This window comes from Moschus berezovskii, chromosome 10 (assembly GCF_049115385.1).
Source record: "Moschus berezovskii isolate FMDL1 chromosome 10, NW_MosBer_1.0, whole genome shotgun sequence".
Lineage (NCBI taxonomy): Eukaryota > Metazoa > Chordata > Mammalia > Artiodactyla > Moschidae > Moschus > Moschus berezovskii.
This window is the reverse complement of record NC_142469.1, coordinates 28,244,881-28,268,977: the sequence shown is the minus strand read 5'-3', so window position 1 is coordinate 28,268,977 and position 24,097 is coordinate 28,244,881. Positions and strand designations below refer to the sequence as shown.

At 39.1% G+C, this 24,097-nt stretch overlaps 1 protein-coding gene across 3 annotated transcripts in view; it reads left to right on the top strand.

Annotated features, from left to right (window-relative positions):
• The window catches only part of SNAP91 (synaptosome associated protein 91), a 178,300-nt gene that overhangs the window by 99,056 nt on the left and 55,147 nt on the right, over window positions 1-24,097 (top strand). For all 3 annotated transcript variants that reach the window (XM_088840553.1, XM_088840555.1, XM_088840554.1), the window contains exons 12-13: window positions 9,950-10,059; window positions 12,127-12,242. In XM_088840553.1, coding sequence (XP_088696679.1) covers window positions 9,950-10,059; window positions 12,127-12,242 — 226 coding nt within the window. The remainder of the gene's footprint in view (window positions 1-9,949; window positions 10,060-12,126; window positions 12,243-24,097) is intronic.

Below are 24,097 nucleotides of genomic sequence, written 5' to 3'. Positions count from 1 at the left end.
TATCTCCCAGAGTTTGCTCAAACTTATGTCCATTGAGTTGGTGATGCCATCCAACCATTTCATCCTCTGTTCTCCCCTTCTGCTCCTGCCCTCAATCTTTCCCTGTATCTGAGTCTTTTCCAATGAGTCAGTTCTTTTTTTTTTTTTTTTTAATTGGAGGCTAATTATTTTACAATATTATATTCGTTGGTTTTGCCATACATTGACATGAATCCGCCCCGGGTATACATGAGTTCCCCCTCCCGAACGCCCTCCCACCTCCCTCCTCCCCTTATCCTCCCTCTGGGTCATCCCCGCATACCAGCCCCGAGCATCCTGTAACATGCATCGACCCTGAACTGGCGATTCGTTTCACATAAGATAATATACATATTTCAGTGCCATTCTCCCAAATCATCCCACCCTCACCCTCTCCCTCAGAGTCCCAAAGACTGTTCTATACATCTGTGTCTCTTTTGCTGTCTCGTATACAGGGTTATCATTTGCATCTTTCTAAATTCCATATATATGCATTAGTATATTGTATTGGTGTTTTTCTTTCTGGCTTACTTCACTCTGTATAATAGGCTCCAGTTTCATCCACCTCATTAGAACTGGTTCAAATGCATTCTTTTTAATGGCTGAGTAATACTCCATTGTGTATATGTACCAAAGCTTTCTTATCCATTCGTCTGCAGATGGACATCTAGGTTGCTTCCATGTCCTGGCTATTATAAACAGTGCTGCGATGAACATTGGAGTACATGTGTCTCTTTCAATTCTGGTTTCCTCGGTGCGTATGCCCAGGAGTGCGATTGCTGGATCATATGGCAGTTCTATTTCCAGTTTTTTGAGGAATCTCCACACTGTTCTCCATAGTGGCTGTACTAGTTTGCATTCCCACCAACGGTGTAAGAAGGTTCCCTTTTCTCCACACCCTCTCCAGCATTTATTGCATGTAGACTTTTGGATAGCAGCCATTCTGCCTGGTGTGAAATGGTATCTCATTGTGGTTTTGATTTGCATTTCTCTGATTATGAGGGATGTTGAGCATCTTTTCATGTGTTTGTTAGCCATCTTTATGTCTTCTTTGGAGAAATGTCTGTTTAGTTCTTTGGCCCATTTTTTGATTGGGTCATTTATTTTTCTGGAATTGAGCTGCAGGAGCTGCTTGTATATTTTGGAGATTAATCCTTTATCAGTTGCTTCATTTGCTATTATTTTCTCCCATTCTGAAGGCTGTCTTTTCACCTTGCTTATAGTTTCCTTTGCTGTGCAGAAGCTTTTGATTTTAATTAGGTCCCATTTGTTTATTTTTGCTTTTATTTCCAATATTCTGGGAGGTGGGTCTTGGAGGATCCTGCTGTGACTTATGTCGGAGAGTGTTTTGCCTACATTCTCCTCTAGGAGTTTTATAGTTTCTGGTCTTACATTTAGCTCTCTAATCCATTTTGAGTTTATTTTGGTGTATGGTGTTAGGAAGTATTCTAGATTCCTTTACAAGTGTCTGACCAGTTTTCCCAGCACCACTTGTTAAAGAGACTGTCTTTTCTCCATTTTATATTCTTGCCTCCTTTGTCAAAGATAAGGTGTCCATAGGTGTGTGGATTTATCTCTGGGCTTTCTATTTTGTTCCATTGATCTATATTTCTGTCTTTATGCCAGTACCATACTGTCTTGATGACTGTGGCTTTGTAGTAGAGCCTGAAGTCCGGCAGGTTAATTTCCAGTTCCATTCTTCTTCCTCAAGATTGCTTTGGCTATTCGAGGTTTTTTGTATTTCCATACAAATTGTGAGATTATTTGTTCTAGTTATGTGAAAACTATCGTTGGTAGCGTGATAGGGATTGCATTGAATGTATAAATTACTTTGCGTAGTATGCTCATTTTTACAATATTTATTCTTCCAATCCACGAACATGGTATATTTCTCCATCTATTAGTGTGTCCTCTTTGATTTCTTTCACTAGTGTTTTATAGTTTTCTATGTACAAGTCTTTTGTTTCCTTAGGTAGATATATTCCTAAGTATTTAATTCTTTTCGTTGCAACAGTGAATGGAATAGTTTCCTTAATTTCTCTTTCTATTTTCTCATTATTAGTGTATAGGAATGCAAGTGATTTCTGTGTGTTGATTTTATATCCTGCAACTTTACTTTATTCATTGATTAGCTCTAGTAGTTTTCTGGTAGAGTCTTTAGGGTTTTCTGTGTAGAGGATCATGTCATCAGCTTACTTCTTCATTTCCAATTTGTATTCCTTTTATGTCTTTTTCTGCTCTGATTGCTGTAGCCAAAACTTGCAGAACTATGTTGAATAGTAGTGGTGAGAGTGGGCACCCTTGTCTTCTTCCTGACTTCAGGGGAAATGCTTTCAGTTTTTCACCGTTGAGGATAATGTTTGCTGTGGGTTTGTCATATATATCTTTGATTATGTTGAGATATGTCCCTTCTATTCCCACTTTCTGGAGGGTTTTGATCATAAATGGATGTTGAATTTTGTCAAAGGCTTTCTCTGCATCTATTGAGATAATCATATGGTTTTTATTTTTCAGTTTGTTAATGTGGTGTATTACGTTGATTGATTTGCGGATATTGAAGAATCCTTGCATTCCTGGGTAAAGCCCACTTGGTCAGGATGTATGATCTTCTTAATGTGTTGTTGGATTCTGATTGCTAGAATTTTGTTAAGGATTTTTGCATCTATGTTCATCAGTGATATTGGCCTGTAGTTTTCATTTTTGTGGGATCTTTACCAGGTTTTGGGATTAGTGTGATGGTGGCCTCATAGAATGAGTTTGGCAGTTTCCCTTCCTCAGCAATTTTCTGGAAGAGTTTGAGTAGAATAGGTGTTAGCTCTTTTCTAAATTTGTGAAGAAAGCTGATCGCCGAAGAATTGATGCTTTTGAACTGTGGTGTTGGAGAAGACTCTTGAGAGTCCCTTGTACCGCAAGGAGATCCAACCAGTCCATTCTAAGGGAGATCTATCCTGGGTGTTCATTGGAAGGACTGATGCTAAAGCTGAAACTCCAATACTTTGGCCACCTCATGCGATGAGTTGACTCACTGGAAAAGACTCTGATGCTGGGAATGGTTGGGGGCGGGAGGAGAAGGGGACGACAGAGAATGAAATGGCTGGATGGCATCACCGACTCTGTGGACATGAGTTTGAGTGAACTCCGGACGTTGGTGATGGACAGGGAGGCCTGGCATGCTGTGATTCATGGGGTCGCGGAGAGTCGGACACGACTGAGCGACTGAACTGAACTGAAATTTTTGGTAGAATTCAGCTGTGAAGCCGTCTGGACCTGGGGTTTTGTTTGCTGGAAGATTTCTGATTACAGCCTCTAGTTCTGTGCTTGTGATGGGTCTGTTCAGATTTTCTATTTCTTCCTGGTTCAGTTTTGGAAGGTTGTACTTTTCTAGGAATTTGTCCATTTCTTCCAGGTTATTCATTTTATTGCCATATAATTGCTGATAGTATTCTCTAATAATCCTTTGTATTTCTGTGTTGTCGGTTGTGATCTCTGCATTTTCATTTCTAATTTCATTGATTTGGTTCTTCTCCCTTTGTTTCTTGATGAGTCTAGCTAGTGGTTTGTCAATTTTATTTACCTTCTCAAAGAACCAGCTTTTGGCTTTGTTGATTTTTGCTATGGTCCCTTTTGTTTCTTTTGCATTTATTTCTGCCCTAATTTTTACAATTTCTTTCCTTCTACTAACCCTGGGGTTCTTCATTTCTTCCTTTTCTAGTTTCTTTAGATGTAGAGTTAGGTTATTTAGTTGACTTTTTTCTTGTTTCTTGAGGTGTGCCTGTATTGCTATGAACTTCCTCCTTAGCACTGCTTTTACAGTGTCTCAGAGGTTTTGGGTTGTTGTGTTTTCATTTTCATTCATTTCTATGCATATTTTGATTTCTCTTTTGATTTCTTCTATGATTTGTTCATTTAGCAGCGTGTTGTTCAGCCTCCATATGTTGGCATTTTAAATGGTTTTTCTCCCGTAATTGAGATGTAATCTTACTGCATTGTGGTCAGAAAAGATGCTTGAAATAATTTCAATATTTTTGAATTTACCAAGGCTAGATTTATGGCCGAGTATGTGATCTATCCTAGAAAAGGTTCTGTGTGCGCTTGAGAAAAAGGTGAAATTCATTGTTTTGGGGTGAAATGTCCTATAGAGATCTATTAGGTCTAACTGGTCTATTGTATCATTTAAAGTTTGTGTTTCCTTGTTAATTTTCTCTTTAGTTGATCTATCCATAAATGTAAGTGGGGTATTAAAATCTCCTACTATTATTGCATTGTTGTTAATTTCCCCTTTCATACTTGTTAGTAATTGTCTTACATATTGCGGTGCTCCTATGTTGGGTGCATAAATATTTATAATTGTTATATCTTCTTCTTGTATTGATCCTTTGATCATTATGTAGTTTCCTTCTTTGTCTCTTTTCACAGCCTTTGTTTTAAAGTCTATTTTATCTGATATGAGTATTGCTACTCCTGCTTTCTTTTGGTCTCTGTTTGCATGGAATATTTTTTTCCAGCCCTTCACTTTCAGTCTGTATGTGTCCCTCGTTTTGAGGTGGGTCTCTTGCAGACAACATATATGGGGGTCTTGTTTTTGTATCCATTCAGCCAGCCTTTGTCTTTTGGTTGGGGCATTCAACCCATTTAAGTTTAAGGTAATTATTGATAAGTATGATCCCGTAGCCATTTTCTTTATTGTTTTGGGTTCGAGTTTATACACCCTTTCTGTGTTTCCTGTCTAGAGAAGATCCTTTAGCATTTGTTGAAGAGCTGGTTTGGTGATGCTGAATTCTCTCAGCTTTTGCTTGTCTGTAAAGCTTTTGATTTCTCCTTCATATTTGAATGAGATCCTTGCTGGGTACAGTAATCTGGGCTGTAGGTTATTTTCTTTCATCACTTTAAGTATGTCTTGCCATTCCCTCCTGGCCTGAAGAGTTTCTATTGAAAGATCAGCTGTTATCCTTATGGGAATCCCCTTGTGTGTTATTTGTTGCTTTTCCCTTGCTGCTTTTAATATTTGTTCTTTGTGTTTGATCTTTGTTAATTTGATTAATATGTGTCTTGGAGTATTTCGCCTTGGGTTTATCCTGTTGGGGACTCTCTGGGTTTCTTGGACTTGGGTGATTATTTCCTTCCCCATTTTAGGGAAGTTTTCAACTATTATCTCCTCAAGTATTCTCTCATGGTCTTTCTTTTTGTCTTCTTCTTCTGGTACTCCTATGATTCAAATGTTGGAGCGTTTAACATTGTCCCAGAGGTCTCTAATATTGTCCTCATTTCTTTTAATTTGTTTTTCTTGTTTCCTCTCTGTTTCATTTATTTCTACAATTCTATCTTCTAGCTCGCTTATGCTGTCTTCTGCCTCTGTTATTCTACTGTTTGTTCCCTCCGTAGTGTTTCTGATCTCATCTGTTGCATTATTCATTGTATATTGACTCTTTTTTATTTCCTTTAAGTCCTTTTTAAACCTTTCTTCCATCTTCTCAATCCTTTTCTCCAGGTTATTTATCTGTAACTCCATTTTGCTTTCAAGATTTTGAATCATTTTCACCATCAAAATTCGAAATTCTTTATCAGGTAGATTCCCTATATCTTCCTCTTTTGTTTGTGTTGGTGGGCATTTATCTTGTTCCTTTACTTGCTGGGTATTTCTCTGCCTCTTCATCTTGCTTATATTGCTTTGCTTGGGGTGGCCTATCGCTCTTCTGGCCGTTTGTGGAGATCTCTTTATTATGTAGTTTCCTCGCTGTGTGTGGGGTTGGATGGGTGACTTGTCAAGGTTCCCTGGTTAGGGAGGCTTGTGTTGGTGTTCTGGTGGGTGGAGCTGAATTTCTTCTCTCTGGAGTGCAATGTAGTGTCCAGTAATGAGTTATGAAATGTCAGTGGATTTGGAGTGACTTTGGGCAGCCTGTATATTGAAACTCAGGGCTATTTTCCTGTGTTGCTGGAGAATTTGCATGGTATGTCTTGCTCTGGAACTTGTTGACCCTTGGGTGGTGCTTGGTTTTAGTGTAGGTATGGAGGCATTTGATGAGCTCCTATCGATTAATGTTCCCTGGAGTCAGGAGTTCTCAGGATTCGGGGTTAAGCCTCTTGCCTCTGGTTTTCGGTCTTATTCTTGGAGTAGCCTCTACACTTCTCTATCTGTCATTTCCAAGGTGGTTCCCTCTGTTTTAGCTTCTGTTTGCTGGTCTCTTCAGTGTCTAATTTCCGCCCTGATACTAGGGGGCGTGTGGACACTTTTTAAGGCTCAGTTGTTCAGTCCTGTTCTGGGAAGGGAGGAACGCTGCAAATATCTCTGGCGTCTGTGGGGATCGCTTGCAGCGTCTTGGCCACACTGGGTTTGCCCCCGCTCACAGCGCATGTGTTGTCCCAGTCTACACTGCACAGGCTCTAGGTTGCTCTGCCGGGAATTGTCCGAGGCCGGCGCTGGGTTGTATGTACTTCCCAGGTCTGAGCGGCTCAAGTTCAGTTTCTCAGGTACTCCACAAAGGCGCAGACTTGGCTGGGTCTGCGTTTTGTGCCTTCCCCGGTCCGAGCAGCTCAGGTGACCAGGTGTTTGGCGAGCACAGTCACTGTGACTTATCGCCTCCCCAGTCCCTGCCATTAGGTTTTCTGGGTGTACAACCGGCGCACCTTCTCAGGCGGATATTGAGCCCAAGAAGTCTTGATTAGCAACAAGCTTGCCTGCAGTTTGTATTGGACGCCTTTCTGGGGCCACGGTTGCCCCCTCTGGCTCTGGCTGACCTCCCTGCCTGTCTCGGTGGTGGATGGGGGATGGGGCAACCGTGGCCGGCTCACTCTGCTCAGCCCTTTGTTCTGTGAGTGGGGCTGGTGGAGTCTTAGGTTAGAGCTTTCCGCCTTTTCGTGGGGAAGCTATCCCAGTCTGCTTTGCTATCTCCAGTTAATTCTCTCAGATTGTTCTCAGGGCATTCAAGCCCAGTCCTCTCTCTAAGCAGTTCAGCCAGCTCCTCCCTGCCCAGCCCCCGCTTGCTAATGGCGTATGCAGGCGTCTGCGCTGCTTCTCCTCTGGGAGTTACCGTTTGGCGGGTAATCTGTGGGTTTTAATTATTTCTTTCTTTTTCCTCCCGGTTATATGGCCCTCTGAGGTTCCAAGGCTCGCCACAGACTCGCCAGTGAGAGTGTTTCCTGGTGTTTGGAAACTTCTCTCTTTTTAAAGCCTCCCTTCCCGGGACGGAGCTCCTTCCTTACCTCTTTGTCTCTCTTTTTATCTTTTATGTTTTTTCCTACCTCCTTTCGAAGACAATAGGCTGCTTTTCTGGGTGCCTGATGTCCTCTGCCAGAATTCAGAAGTTGTTTTGTGGACTTTACTCCGCGTTCAAATGTTTTTTTGATGAATTTGTAGGGGAGAGAGTGATCTCGCCATCCTGTTCCTCCGCCATCTTGTTCCTTATGTTCCCAGTGAGTCAGTTCTTTGCATCAGGTGGCCAAAGTATTGAAGCTTCAGCTTCAGCATTAGTCCTTCCTATGAATATTCAGGATTGATTTCCTTTAGGAATGACTGGTTTGATCTCCTTGCTGTCTATGGGACTCTCAAGAGTCTTCTCTAACACCACAGTTTGAAAGCACCAATTCTTTGGCACACAGCCTTCTTTATGGTCCAACTCTTAACATCTGTACATGATTCCTGGAAAAACCATAGCTTTGACTATATGGACCTATTAAACAGATACTATTTAAGTCTGGAAACTCCTATACATTGCTTATCTCCTCAGTCCTTTTTCTTAATTTACTGTTTTTCAAATTCCCTCTGCATTTGGTCTGCTTGAAATTAGATGTCCTGTTAGAGCAGTGGCTGATGGCCCTTGCTTGATCTTGGTCTTTGTGCATTTTGCTTGCTGTTAACGTCTCACTTTCACTTACAGAACTGAGTATCAGTGGACTGTTTTGAGATGATCCATTCATCTTTCTCTTCTGAATACAGGCAAATTAAATATACCAAGTAAAAGAAAATAGAATTAGGATAGTTACTATACAGTTCAGTTCAGTTCGGTCGCTCAGTCGTGTCCGACTCTTTGCCACCCCATGAATCACAGCATGCCAGGCCTCCCTGTCCATCACCAACTCCCAGAGTTACTCAAACTCACATCCATCGAGTCAGCGATGCCATCCAGCCATCTCATCCTCTATCGTCCCCTTCTCCTCCTGCCCCCAATCCCTCCCAGCATCAGGGTCTTTTCCAATGAGTCAACTCGTCGCATGAGGTGGCCAAAGTATTGGAGTTTCAGCTTCAGCATCAGTTCTTCCAATGAACACCCAGGACTGATCTCCTTTAGGACGGACTGGTTGGATCTCCTTGCAATCCGAGGGAATCTCAAGAGTCTTCTCCAACACCATAGTTCAAAAGCATCAATTCTTTGGCGCTCAGCATTCTTCACAGTCCAACTCTCACATCCATACATGACCACGGGAAAAACCATAGCCTTGACTAGACGGACCTTGGTTGGCAAAGTAATGTCTCTGCTTTTGAATATGCTGTCTAGGTTGGTCATAACTTTCCTTCCAAGGAGTAAACATCTTTTAATTTCATGGCTGCAATCAGCATCCACAGTGATTTTGGAGCCCCCCAAAATAAAGCCTGACACTGTTTCTGTTTCCCCATCTATTTCCCATGAAGTGATGGGACCAGATGCCATGATCTTAGTTTTTTGAATGTTGAGCTTTAAGCCAACTTTTTCACTCTCTTCTTTCACTTTCATCAAGAGGCTCTTTAGTTCCTCTTCACTTTCTGCCATAAGGGTGGTGTCATCTGCATATCTGAGGTTATTGATATTTCTCCCAGCAATCTTGATTCCAGCTTGTGCTTCTTCCAGCCCAGCATTCCTCATGATCTACTCTGCATAGAAGTTCAATAAGCAGGGTGACAGTATACAACCTTGACGTACTCCTTTTCCTCTTTGGAACCAGTCTGTTGTTCCATATCCAGTTCTAACTGTTGCTTCCTGACCTGAATATAGGTTTCTCGAGAGGCAGGTCAGGTGGTCTGGTATTCCCATCTCTTTCAGAATTTTCCACAGTTTATTGTGATCCACAGTATACAAGCATTTTATTTTTTTAATATATTAGCTGACTATTAGGTCCTCTTCTTAAACCAGCTTAGAACAGTAAATGTTGGGTTTTATTTCACTTTTGAAATTTTATCTTTTCACATTAGTGAAGGTCTATCCTCAAGCTGTCAGTGACTTGAATCTTGTTTGGGGATTGTTCTCTGCTGTCTGTGAACTATTTTTTAAGTTAGATTTCTAGATGTTACAGGCATCTGAGACGACTTTGAATGCAGTCTGTTTAAGATGCAGAAAAGAATGGCCTGGCTTTTAAAGCAATCATTGCAATTGATTTTTTTGTTTCATTTTTGCAGTTAGCAAGATCTTTCCCACCAATTTTTTGTTTAGGAAATATGTTTGGCCTTCATTTTATTTTTTTTAATTAAAATAGAGTTGATTTACAATGTGGTAGTAGTTTCTGATGTTCAACAAAGTGATTCAGTTTTGTATATGTGTGTTAATTCTTTTTCAGTTTCTTTTTCCATTATAGGTTATTACCAGATGTTAAATGTAGTTCACTCTGCTATTCATATTCAGTAGGACCTTGTTTGTCTGTTTTACGTATAGTAGTGTGTATTTGTTAGTCCCAAGCTCCTAATTTATTATTTGGCTTCGATTATAAATATATGCATAGAAGTCATTGCAATGTTAGGACAAATACTTTGTCATAATTCAATATAAATTACATATAACTTGTAATATTTGAAACATGTTTTGTCCACTATTGATTATTATAATTCTCAATTTAAAATTTTCTTGAGTTTTTTCCTCCCATGAGGAGCTACCAAGTGGCATAGGTCTGCAGAGTGGGGGGCCTGTCGCCTTGTGTCCTGTAGATTCAGATTTGACCAGAGGGTGCTGTGCCTCTTCCCTTTCAGTCTTCTCCAGTCACAACTGTTACGTCACCTAATTCTACACCAGCTAAAACTATTGACACATCGCCTCCGGTTGATTTGTTTGCAACTGCATCGGCAGCTGTACCAGTCAGGTTAGTTCATGACAATGCAGCAAACTGTTTATTAATATTTTGATTAGGTTTTCTTTTTATTTTTATGTATTGAACCCAAATGACTTCACAGAATGAAATGTTATTCTAGTGAATGTATGCTATTTTGGGTTATTTTCAGGTACACAGAGTAAGTTCTTCTACACCTTATACAGTTATTTAAGTGTGTACCTCTCAAAGTGTAAGAAAGACCTGAGCTCTGGGAATTGCCTTGTTCAGATATTTGGGAAAGAAAGTGGAAGAAAGATGCACACATTTCAGGTTCTTCTGAAATGGATGATATGGACAGTGTTTTCTGAAATTCATTTCTTCTTTTGTGAAATTTAATGGATGTCTTGAAGTGCTATAAAATGAAATGAAGTGAAGTGAAATGCAGTTGTAGTTTGAGTAGCTGGTACATATGAGGAACTCAAACCCTGCTTGTAGGAAGAAACTGTCAGGATGCTCCTCATTGCTCTTACAGCACCTAAAAGTCAGAATAGTAGTAAGAAAGATGGGGATGACTGTGTGTTGTATGAAATCTCTGAGGTGCCTAAAAGGAAGCCCCAACTAAGAGAGGCTTCCTCAGGTACTAATTTTAGGTCAACTCTTTGTTTGGTTCTTTTGCCTTGAGAAGATTCTAGTCCCGTCTTGTAGTATCTGTGACTCTGATTATGAATGCTCTGTACTTGAAGACTTGAATTTTGAACTGAGCAATAAATCCACATAACGTATCCATGTAAACTATGCCTGTTGGTCTCCACTCACTTAATTCTAGTTTTATAATCACAGGCTTGGAAAGGCCAAGTCCTTTCTGCCTCTATACCAAGATAAATTACTTCTTATACAAGCTTCGATTCAGGTCTTAATAATAAACGTTTCCCTATTCTGGCTCTTAAACCAGTTGTACTTATGAAATAGATATCAAAACTAGGCAAGTTTCAAAGAATAATTACTTGCAAATCTAATATGTAAAAAAGATAGGGATTGAACTGCTATTTATAAAGAGGGTTAGGGAACCTGGACCCTGATGACTTAGTCCCTGATCTCGCAGCCTTTAAGCCAGTGCCCCTTATACCTGAATGGACAGAGAACACCTGGGGGTCACAGTAAAATGAAGACTCTGATATAGTAAATATGGGGTAAGCCTGGGACTTTGCATTTCTAACAAGGTCCCAAGATGCTGTTAGTTTGGATATCGTACTTTGAATAGCAAAGGCTCTTCTTTGGAACTTCTGTAGTTGAAAGAGCTTTGGAAAGCTCAGCCCCATCCGAGTAAGAGTGGAAAAATATGGAATTGTTTATGGATGAGGCCTCTTACAGGCCAACTTGATATGTTGCAATTTAATGTAGAAAAAAGGTAAAATAGTGATTATTCATTTTAGTGTTCTTTGATTTATAAATAAATTCTTTTCAAGATAAGAATTATTTACCATGATACAAAAAAAATACAAAAAATTTTAGGAAATAAAGGAAAGGAAAAAATTACCAATAATTCTCTTTAATATTTGGAGCATGTTTCCTTTTGTCAGAGTCCTCATAATCAGCATTTCAGATGCTACCCAGTGGACATAACATGTTTAAAATTCCCCTTTACTTTGAGCCATTTAGATTTTCCCTTTTTCTTTCTGCTCTGTGATTCGCTGAGTAAGCCACTGCTTGAAGTATGATGTAACTGTTATCTGTGGAGCAGGAGTTGGCAGACAATGGCCCATAGATCAGATCTAGCCCACTGTCTTTGTAAATAAATTTTTATTGCAACAAAGCCATGTTTGTTTGTTTACACACTGTGTCTTTTTGCATGCTGCACTGGCAGAGTCAAGTAGTGACAGAGGCTGTCTAGCCACAAACCTTAGATGCTTAGCATCTGGCCCTTGACAGAGGTAGTTGGCCAACTCTTGGTATAGAGGAACATATGTTTTACTGCTGTACTTTCACAAATATTATTCTCTTGCTGGATTTAAAATATCCAAAATCTGTGGTGTTTTCTGCATAAGTGTTTATTTGAAAAAACATCTTTACATCTTAAACTTTCAAAAATCTGATTGTAAAATGACACTTGCCTCCCAGCACTTCGAAACCGTCTAGCGATCTCCTGGACCTCCAGCCAGACTTCTCCCCTGCAGGGGCAGCAGCAGCGGCACCAGCACCAGCACCGCCTTCAGGAGGCGCCACTGCGTGGGGAGGTGAGTGGAATCAGACAGCTGTGCCATGTTTCTATTTAGCTGTTTTCATTCAGGTTATTTTTGTTACTCTTTCCTTCTGATTATCCAAAATGGTGCTAGAAACTGGGGGAGAAAATGCTAAAAATGGCATCGATTGATTGAAATGTATATTGAAAAAGAGACAAAAGGTACCCGTATGTGTTACGTGCATGTGCTCTGTTGCTCAGTCGTGTCCTACTCTTGTGACCCCGTGGACTGTAGCCTTCCAGGCTCCTCTGTCCATGGATTCTCCAGGCAAGAACACTGGAGTGGGTTGCCATTTCCTTCTCCAATGTGTGAAAGTGAAAAGTGAAAGTGAAGTCGCTCAGTCGTGTCCGACCCATAGAGTTGGTATTAAATACCTTACTCTACCACATCAAGCTATCAAAGTAAAAAAATTTTTTAAGTTTGAAAGTGGCTCATACAACTATAGAAATAACACAGAGGGAATGACATAGGCAAGATGGTCGAATAGGAGGTGTCCCATCATACCTCCCCACAGAAGTAATCATTTAGCAGCCATCCACAGCCAAAAGTGCCTTTGTGGGTGATTTGGGATCCAGGAAAGAGGTTGCAAAGTCCAAGATCAAGAAGGCTTGATTTGAGAAGGCAGGTCCAGGTAGGAGGCTCATCAACCTTGGTCCTGGCAACAGACCTGGAAACACTGCCATGCCCCTGTGGACTCATTACAGTCCTCTTTGGCCATGATCCTGCCACCAGCAACATCTGCTAAGGGACCGGGAACCATACACACCCATGCATTAGGTAACAGGCCTGCTTACCTTGGTCTCAGCTGTGGACCCTGAAACTGCCTGTGACCCAGCTCCATCCTCTCTCAGTCTTGGTCCAGGAGCAGTCCCGCCCACCCAGAGATCTACCAGGAGACATACCTGTCTGTGCACTTAGAGACAGGCCCAGTGACCTCAGTCCAACCTCAGATCCTAAAGAAGCCTTGTGACTAGGCTCAGCCCTTTCCAGGTGCAGTCAGGAAGCTGTCCTGCCCACCTGGGGACTTTGTGGGAGACAGACTTATCCATACCCATAAGGGCAGGCCTACAGACCTCGGTCCCAACTGTGGACCTTCAAGCAAATATCAGACTTGATTCAGCCCCACTTAGCTACAGTCCAGGGCTAGTCCTTCCCAGCCCAGAGACCTAGTAGGAGCTACACCCAAACATGCACTTGGTAACAAGCCCACCACCCCTGAACTCAACTGAAGACCCTAAAGTGGACCCTTGTTCCAGTTCCAGCCCTACTAACCAAGGTTGTGAAGGCAGTCCTGTCCACTTAGGGACCAGGAGGCAAGATCCACACCCACCTAAGACCCTGGTAACAGGCCCACCAACATGGGCACCACAGCAGACCCAGGAGTAGCCACATGAACTTGCCCCAACCCCATTCAACTGCAATCCCAGAGGCAATATTATCACCCCAGGGACCTGACAGGAGCAGATCTTCACCTGCCAAAACTAGTGTTTAAAAACAGGAAGAGGTGTTTTTCCTTCAAATGCACAGGCACCATCACAAGGCTACATGAAATACAAAGAATCAGGCAAAAAAGAAAAAAACCAACTCCATGACACTGCCAAAGGAAACTAATAAAGCTCAGTAACTTACCCTAAAGAAATCTAGATTGTCTGCTAATGAATTCAAAATAATCATCCTAAAGAAGCTCAGTGAGATTCAAGAGAACACACGCAGGCAAGAAAACAAAATCAGAAAAACTATACATGAACAAAATAAGAAAAATAGAAACTGTGAAAGAGAACAAAGCAAATTCTGAATGAAATAGAATACGGTGAATGAACTGAAAAGAAAAGCTCTGTAGAGAGCTTCAACAGAAGACTGAATCAGACAGAGTAAAATCCACAAACTCAAAGATAGGTCATTAGAAAATAGCCAATTAAAGGAATAAAAAGGGGAAAAAGAGGATGCATACAGGACCTATTGGACATCATAAAATGAATGAAGATATGCATTGTAGAAGTCTCAAAGAAAGTGAAGTCACTCAGTCATGTCCAACTCTTTGTGACCCCATGGACTATAGCCTACCAGGCTCCTCTGTCCATGGGATTTTCCAGGCAAGAGTACTGGAGTGGGTTGCCATTTCAGAAAGAAAGCTTATTTAAAGAAATAGTGGCTGGTGGTGGTGGTGATTTAGTCGCTAAGTTGTGTCAGACTCTTGCAACCCTATGGACAGTTGCCTGCCAGGCTCCTCAGTCCATGGGATTCTCCAGGCAAGAGTGGGTTGCCATTCCCATCTTCAGGGTTTCTTCCCACCCCAGGAATCAAATCAACGTCTTCTGCATTGCAGGCAGATTCTCTACCAACTGAGCTACCAGGGAAGCCCGAAATAGTGGCTGAAAACTTCCTAAATCATGAAAGAGATATGACATTTAAATTTGTGAAATTCCAAAGTCTCCAAGCAAGATCAACCCAAAGAATATTACCTAAGGCACAGTATATAATCCAATTGTCATAAGTCAAAGACAAAGAGAAAAGTTTGAAAACAACAAAGAAAAGCAGTTTCTCCTATACAAGGGAATCCTGGTAAGGCTATCAGCATATAATGCTAAAATCAGTTCTTTAAGACACTTGCTCCTTGGAAGAAAAGCTATGACAAACCTAGACAGCGTATTAAAAAGCAGCGACCTTTGCCTACAATGGTCCGTATAGTCAAGGCTATGGTTTCTCCCATAGTCATGTACGGATGTGAGAGTTGGACTATAAAGAAGGTTGAGTGCCAAAGAATTGACGCTTTTGAACTGTGGTGTTGGAGAAGACTCTTGAGAGTCCCTTGGATTGCAAGGAGATCAAACTGGTCAATTGTAAAGGAAATCATTCCTAAATAGTCATTGAAAGGACTGATGCTGAAGCTCCAGTACTTTGACCACCTGATGTGAAGACCTGACTCATTAGAAAAGACCCTGATGCAGGGAAAGATTGAAGGCAAGAGGAAAAGGGGATGACAGAGGACAAGATGGTTGGCTGGCATCACCGACTCGACAGATATGAGTTTGAGCAAGCTCTAGGATGTGATGAAGGACAGAGAAGGCCCAGCATGCTGCATTCCACAGTGTCACAAAGAGTCAAATACAACTGAGCAACTGAACAACAGTAATTCAGTAAGAGGATATAAACATCAAAATACCTAAATATGTGAAGCAAATATTAACGGAACTGAAGGAGGAGATCAGTTCAGTCGCTCAGTCGTGTCGGACTCTCCGCGACCCCACACGCCAGGCCTCCCTGTCCATCACCAACTCCCGGAGCACACTCAAACTCATGTCCACAGAGTCGGTGATGCCATCCAGCCATCTCAGGAAATAGCCATACAATAATAGCGGGGGCTTCAGTATGCCACTTTCAACAGCAATAGATAGGTCATCCAGATGGAAAGGCAGTTATGAAATAGAAAACTTGAATAACAGCTTACCCCAAGTGAACCTACAGACATAGATAGAAAATTTCTTTCAACCGAGCCAAATATACTTTCTCCTCAATTGCACCTAGAAAATTCTCCAGGGTGGAGAATGTTGGGAAAAGAAAGAAATTTTGATGAAGAAGATTGAAGTCATATCAAGTATTATTTCTGACCTTCAGTGTTATGAAACTAGAAATCAGTAACGTAACAAAACTTTGAAAATTCACAAATACATGGAGATTTTATAACATATGGCCAACAAATGGGTCAAACAAGAAATTAAAAAGAAATTTTAACGAATCTTGAAACAAAAGAAAATGGAAACACAGTATATCAAAACTTACCTGATGCTGCAAAAGCAGTACTAAGAGGGAATTTTGTAGCACTAAATTCCTCCATTAAGAAAAAAAGACCTCAAACAATCTAGCTTTTCATCTCATGGAATTAGATAAAGAACAAACTTAGCCCAAAGATAGCAGAAGGAAGGAAATAATAAAGATTAGAGCAGAAATAAATGAAATAGAGACCAGAAAGACATTAGAAAAGATCAACAAAACTGAGTTGGTTTTTTGAAAAGATAAAATTACTTTTGCGTGTGTGCATGCTCAGTTGTATTTGACTGTTTGCGACCCCAAGGACTGTAGCCCACCCGGCTCCTCTGTAAGTGGAATTTTCCAGGTGAGAATACTGGAATAGGTTGCCATTTCCTACTCCAGGAAATCTTCTTGACCCAGAGATCAAACCAACATCTCCTGTGTCTTCTTCATTGCCAGGTGGATTCTTTACCACTGAGTCACCTGGGAAGACCAAAATTACCTTCGGCTAGACCAAATAGCGACTGAACTGAACTGAACTGAGACCAAATAAGCAGAGAAGGCAATGGCAAGCCACTCCAGTACTATTGCCTAGAAAATCCCATGGATGGAGGAGCCTGGTAGGCTGCAGTCGTGGGGTCGCTAAGGGTCGGACACGACTGAGCGACTTCACTTTCACTTTTCACTTTCACATATTGGAGAAGGAAATGGCAACCCACTCCAGTGTTCTTGCCTGGAGAATCCCAGGGACAGGGGAGCCTGGTGGGCTTCCATCTATGGGGTCACACAGAGTCGGACACGACTGAAGTGACTTAGCAGCAGCAGCAGCAGACTAAATAAGAAAAAAGGGCAATGACCCAAACTAAAATTATAAATGAAAGAGGAAACATTATAGCTGATACCATAAAAAAGGAAAGAATCATAGGAGATTGTTATGAGCAATTATATGCCATGATTGGATAACCTAAAAGAAATGGATAAATTCCTAGAAACAACAAAAGGCAACAAAAGCAAAAATAAGCAAGTAAGACTACATTCAAACTAGAAAGCCTCTACACAGCAAAGGAAAGAATCAACAGAATGAAAATGCAACCTGTGGAATGGGAGAAAATATTTGCAAGAAAAAAAAAAAAAGAACCCAAATAACTTGATTTTAAAATGGGCAAAGGACATAAATGGACATTTCCATAGAAGATGTGCAGATGGCTAACAGGTATATGAGAAGTTGTTCACTGTCATTAATCATCAGGAAAATGTAAATCAGAACCAAAAATAACACCCCACACTTATTAGCTTGACTATTATTAGTAAGAGAATAGAAAAGTGTTTGTTGAGGGTGTGGAGAAAGGGACTCATTATACACTATTGGTGGGAATGTAAATTGGTACAGCCATTGTGGAAAACAGTAGAGTAGAAATTCCTCAAAACAATGAAAATAGAAATATTACATGATTCACCAGTCTCACTTCTAGGTGGATGGATATCTGCAGTCCCATGTTCATTGCAGCATTAGCCAAAATAGCCAAGATAAAAAAATAACTTGTGTTTGTCAGCAGATGAAAGGGTAAGGAAAACATGTTGTATATATTCAGTGGAATATTATTCAGCCCTTTAAAAAGAAGGAAATCCTCCTATGTGTGACAATATGGATGAACATGGAAGACATTTTGCCAAGTGAATAAATATGCCAGGCACAGAAGGACAAATATACGATCTCACTTATATGTGGAATCTTAAAAAAGTCAAACTCATAGATGCAGAAAGTAGAAATTTCCTGGGGCTGTTGTTGAGCAATGGAGGGCAGGGCATGGAATGGGAAGATGTTGGTCAAAGTGTACAAATGGTCAGTTGTAAGCTGAAGAAGTTCTGGAGATCTAGTGAACAATATGGTTACTATAGTTAATAATACTATGTTGTATACTTGAAACTTGCTAAAAGAGTAATCTTAAGTATTCAAACTACAAAAACACAGGAACTTTGTGAAATGACAGATGTGTTAGTTTGATTGTGGTCATCTCATAATGTACATGAATAACAAATCATTACACTGTGCATGTTAAATATATACAATTTTTATATATCAGTTATACCTCAGTAAAGCTGTGGGGGTTGAGGAGAAACAACACTGGTAAAAGACATTAACTGGCTGATGAGGAAACCAGTAAGATGATAAAGCTGGTTAAAAGAGCACTTTGAGGAATTGAGATTTATAGAAAAGGAATGTTAAAATAAGATGGCTAGGTTGGGTTCAAAACTGGTTAATGTCCAATAGGGCAATAAAAATCATGTCTTGAGGTTATCTTTTCTCCCAAATATAGTATTATATCACTAGCAGACAAGACATGTAACTCGATACATCATTTCAGAATCAGAGTCCTTAATTAATGTTAAAGTGCAACATCAAATGAAGCTTCATTCCATAGGTAATTAAATAATCCTTGGGTGAGCTTGGTAAACATTGGTAGAGTGACATCAGAAGTACCTCTTATAATCTCTTGATTTTATTTCCAAGTTTTTTGATAACAAAATGAAAGTAACTAGTTGTGAAAAAAAGTTGCTATGTAGATGAGCATTTAAAATATTGGTGCTTTTCTATTTAAATGCTTCAAACTTCTCCCTTGTTAAAATGTTCAACTCCTAAGCCAACAGCGGTCATTTTTTTTAAATAAAAAGTCTCAACATCACTTAACTTTATTAAATCTCTGTTGGTAAAGGAAAATATTGTTGAATTGGTTTTATAAAGGGCCTTCTTTTTTAAAAACCATATTCAAATGTTCATGGTTTTTTTTTTAATTGTTGTATAATTGCTTTACATTTCTGTTAGTTGCTGCTACACAGCAACATGAATCAGCTATAAGTACTATAAGGGCTTCTGGTTCTTATGCTTTCTAATTCTGACCTTCATCTTTTTGAAATCTTTATTTCAACTTACAACTTATTTTCATTGCCCAAGTATCTTATACAACATATTGTGTTTTATTTATTAAAGAATGCTTCAAATCCATATCCTTAAATCAGACTTTCTCTGTCATAAAATTTATATGAATGGCTTTTATAGAACTTTTATAATATAACATTTAGTGTTAATTATAAATTCATGGGGTTATACAAAATTTTTTTCAGTATTATATGACTGTATTAACTCTAATTTTCTCAGCTAATTAAATCAGTAGATATTTGACACTTGGTAATTTTTAGAGCTTATAGTGGTTTAGTGATTTAGAAACTTCAGTAAGTAAATAGTGAAATTGTTAACTGTCTCCCTTCACCATATTCTTAAGTGTCAAACTGAAGAGAAATTGTGTCCTTTTTGTTTGGTTTGTTTGTTTTACACCAAAGGAATAATAAAAAGAATAACTCTAGGTGAGATATTTTTAAATTGTACTGTAACATTTTAAAAAAATTTGGCCACACCACACTGCATGTGAAACCTTTATTCCCCAACCAAGGATTGAACCCCTGTCCTCTGCAGTGGAAACACAGAGTCCTAACTACTGGACCACCAGGGAATTCCCAACATTTTTATTCATATTCGTCTCTTAGTACTTTTTGCTAAGACACACAATACTATAAGAAAAAATAGTCATAGCACACTTCAGTCTTTGCTTCTTAGGAATGAATTGCTATTGATGATTGAAACACTGAGGTATCAGTGGATGTAGAAGAAAGCAGATGAGTATGGTTTAGCTAGGGCTATGCAGTGTGGATCTGCAGTCTGTCTTTCTCAAAGGCAGGGCAAGAGGTCTGAAATTCAGCCTGCTTTCTGCTGGCCAAGCTGTGGGCTTTTTTCATCCTTGAGGAATAAGGAAAACCTTTTCCAACTTGCTGGCTCAGCAGGAACACTTTTTTCATAATTAGTACGAAGCACATTATAGTGTATCATAGTGTTGGCTTGGGACCTGATGGTTAGACAGCATTAGTCTTTTGTCTTAACAAAATATCTATAGCTATTTTCATAGCAGTAGAAAAGTCAGCTGGGGAGGAAAATACTAATAAATAAATTCTCTAGTTCTTAAGCAAAATAGTAAAACTTGTAAGTCTTAATAAATACAAGTAAACTAGTATAATATGAAATTGAGAGATAATAGTTACCTTTGCTGCTACTGTTTAGTTGCCAAATTGTGTCCTACTCTTTTGTGATCCTATGCACTGTAGCACGCTAGGCTCCTCTGTCCATGGGATTTCCCAGGTAAGAATACTGACCCATTTCCTTCTCCAGGGGATCTTCCCAACCCAGGGATTGAACCTGTATCTCCTGCTTAGTAGGCAGATTCTTTACCACTGAGCTTACCTGAAAGGCCCCATAGTTACCTTGAGTTTGCATTTATTCTATAGATACACAGTGTTTTTGAAGAGGATTCTAAATTATAACAAATATGTTTTGTTCTGCTTTATTGACTATGTCAAAGCCTTTGACTGTGTGGACCACAACAAACTCTGGAAAATTCTTGAAAGAGATGGGAATACTAGACAACCTGACCTGCTTCTTGGGAAATCTGTATGTTCTTATCTGGCCATAATGATAGTAAGAGAATTTCATTTTCTAATGATGTGTCCACATCAAGTGTTTACAAATTTCTCGTAAGGGTTCTGGGGACTGATAAATATTGCCAATTTAGGGGACATATTGTAAAGGATAGTACTTCTTGTTGGTGTGAACCAAATTTAGCATATTCATATTTTATAAATTTAATTTAAATAGTGCATATTACATATGGCATTCTGCTGGCTAATAATGATTGTCTTTGACTGAAAGAATACAGGGCATTTTTTAAATCCCTGTCTTTTTCCCCATAATAGGGAGAGTGTTTTTTCTTCATAATAAATGCATCCCTCTGTACAAAAAAGTGAGTGTGTGTGTATTGTATTTCTGTGCATCCTAGAAGTGGGAAATGGCTGATTTCTTATTGTAAATGCTTGAAGTAAAATTTCTACTTTTTGAGAAATACAGAATTACTCCTAGGGTTTTCTTCGAATTAATAGACTTAATAGAAATTTATTAACACACTCTTGAAGGCTCATCAATATTATGTGACCACATGACTTTGTTTCCATGTGAATATTATTAATAGCTATACTATAAGCAGTGTTTGTGACCCATATTACCTTTTGCTTGATAGTGAAATCTAGGTGGGGCACATCTGTAGGTTGTTTTCATGCATATTCATGTATACACACACACACTTTCTCTCTGTGAAAGATTTATAGAAACTTTGAAATTCATAGTCTTATGTCAACTTAAATGTTAGCTGTTGATCTTTTTTATTGAAGTATAATTGGCATACACCAATTAGTTGCAAGTATACTACAGTCAGCATTTCTATACATTGTGAAATAATCAGCACAATAAGGCTAGCTACCATCTAAGCCATTGCTATTATTAACTTTGATTATCAAGCATTTGATATGTTCTGGATATGGGTGAGCACTTAAATATATTAACACACTTAATCTGAAGTGTGACTCCATCTCACTGCACCATATATTAATTTAGTTGTAGTTCTGTTTCCTTGGTTACAGAGAATGTTTTCTAGCAATTTCTGTAATACAAAAAAAAATTGCTCTGATTAAGTACTACTTGTAAATGAATTGAACTCTTATGCTGTAGTAGGTTTTTTTAAATAGTATAATCCTCTATAAAAACTAGCAGTTTTGAGAATGTTTGATAACTGTTCCCATCATCCTATAATAGGAACTTGCTTTTATAGTAGAGAAAATTTTGCACAAACCAAGAAATAGCTAAGATAAATTATGCTTCATGTGGAAAATTAAGATTTTGGAGAGTAAAACCTGTGGTTTCCAAGAGTAGAAAAAGTTTTTCAGCATCAGTTATCCACCACTATGTTTAATCACTGTACGTTTTCCTAGGAAATTTTACTTTCCATCTTTTTATATCATTCTTTTCACCCTCTGTCCTAACAAAACGTTGCTTAAGAGCAAGGAACTAATGTTTTAATCTTTCATACTTTTTGTTTTAAATCCTTTCATTTTTGTTCCTTCTAGTGTACATAAACAGTCTTCTCCTTTCTCAGTTACCAAATGTATGAAATAAATTATCATCCCCTGTCATAGGCAGTGGGAGGTCTGGAAACTTAAATCACATGGTTCTTAGCTCTTCTGTTAAATCACATCACAGCTTAAGATAGTCATTAATAAGGGCAGGGGTAGGGAAAGCCCACCAATGCCAGGAAAAGAGAGAAACCAAGTCTCTTTGCCTTCTGATGAACCACGTTGGTTTCTAATTTATATTTTTAGGATGTGTGACTGTAGAGTAACAATTGCATTGGGCCAGGTCCAGTTGGTTTAAGGACTTATTTGAAAGATCTTCTCCTTCTCAGGATTTGGGACCTGGACACCTAACAGCAAAAAATACCCTAGCCTCAAGTCAGCATAAGTCCTTTTTTCCAGCTCTTCATTAGGTGTGCATTCTGAAATTTAAAAACTATTTCTAATGTCAAGAACTCCATATGGTATAATATTCTAATGTTGCTATGAAATATGTAAGATTTGTTTAGGAAGCTGCTGCTGCTGCTGTTGCTAAGTCGTTTAAGTCGTGTCCGACTCTGTGTGACCCCATAGACAGCAGCCCACCAGGCTCTGCCGTCCTTGGGATTCTCCAGGCATGTTTAGGAAAAGCCTTGATTATCTTAGTGGACCTGTATAGAGTGCTTTACCTGACATTTATTGGGTTTGCAAATTGCATAGTTAAATGAATGTGATTATGTTTTTCTTCCAGTTTTCAGGTATAATTGATATTCATCACTTTAAATTTAAGGTGTATCATGTAGTGATTTGACTTACATACATCAAGAAATGATTACCGCAATAAATTTAGTGAACATCCATCTTTTTATATAGATACACAGTTAAAGAAGTAGAATGAAGGTTTTTTTGCTTGTGATGAGAACTATTAGCATTTACTCTCTTCACAACTTTCATGTGTAACATACAGTGGCACTGATTATGTTTTATCTTGTTGTATATTATATCCGTAGTACTTATTTATCTTATAACTGGAAGTGGTATTTTTTGACTGCCTTCATCAAACTCCCCTTCACTCTTCCCCTGCCTCTGGTAACCACAAATCTGATCTCTGTTTCTCTGTGTTCATTTGTTTATTTGTTTTGTAGTATATTTGACCTAAAACACTGTTAGTTCCCATTATACAATATAGTGATTCAGTATTTCTATACATTTCAAAGTCAGCACCTTAAGTCTTGTTATAATCCATCCCCATACAAAGATGTTATGTATTAATAACTATATTCCCCACAATACATTTCATCCCCATGACTCATTTATTTTGCAACTGAAAGTTTGTTCCTCTCAATCCCTCTCACCTCTTTCTCTCCTACCCTACAGCCCTTCCCCTCTGGCAACCACCTGTTTGTTCTCCATATCTATGATTCTGTTTCTGTTTTGTTATGTGTGTTCATTTGGCTTGTTTTTTAGATTCTACATACAATCGTAAAGTATTTGTCTTTCTCTGACTTTTTTCACTTAGCATAACAACCCCCTAGGACTATTCACATTGTCACCGATGACAAAAATTCACTCTTTCTTATGACTAAGTATATATTTATTATAGATAAGTATATATTTGTTATAGATAGAAGTAATCTTCCATTATAGCTACACACACACACCTTTATCTATTCATCTAGTGATTGGCAGTTACGTTGCTTCCAATATCTTAAATATGCTGCAGTGAACATAGGGATGCATTTACCTTTTCTAATTAGTGTTTTCATTTTCTTTGGATAAATAACCTGGAGGAGTGGAATTGCTGGATCACATGGTAGTTCTGTTTTTAATTTTTTGAAGAATCTCTATACTGTTCTCCATAGTGGCTGCACCAGTTTACCTTTCCTAACAGTGCATGAGGATTCCCTATTCATCACATTCTCACCAACACTCATTATTTGTTGTCTTTTTGATAATAGACAGTCTTGAAGGTGTGAGGCAATATCTCATTGTGGTTTTGATTTTAATTTCCCTGACAATTAGTGATGAGGAGCATCTTTTCTTGTGTCTGATAGCTGTCTGTATGTCTTCTTTGAAAAAATGTCTACTCAAGTCCTCTATCTCTTTTATAATCA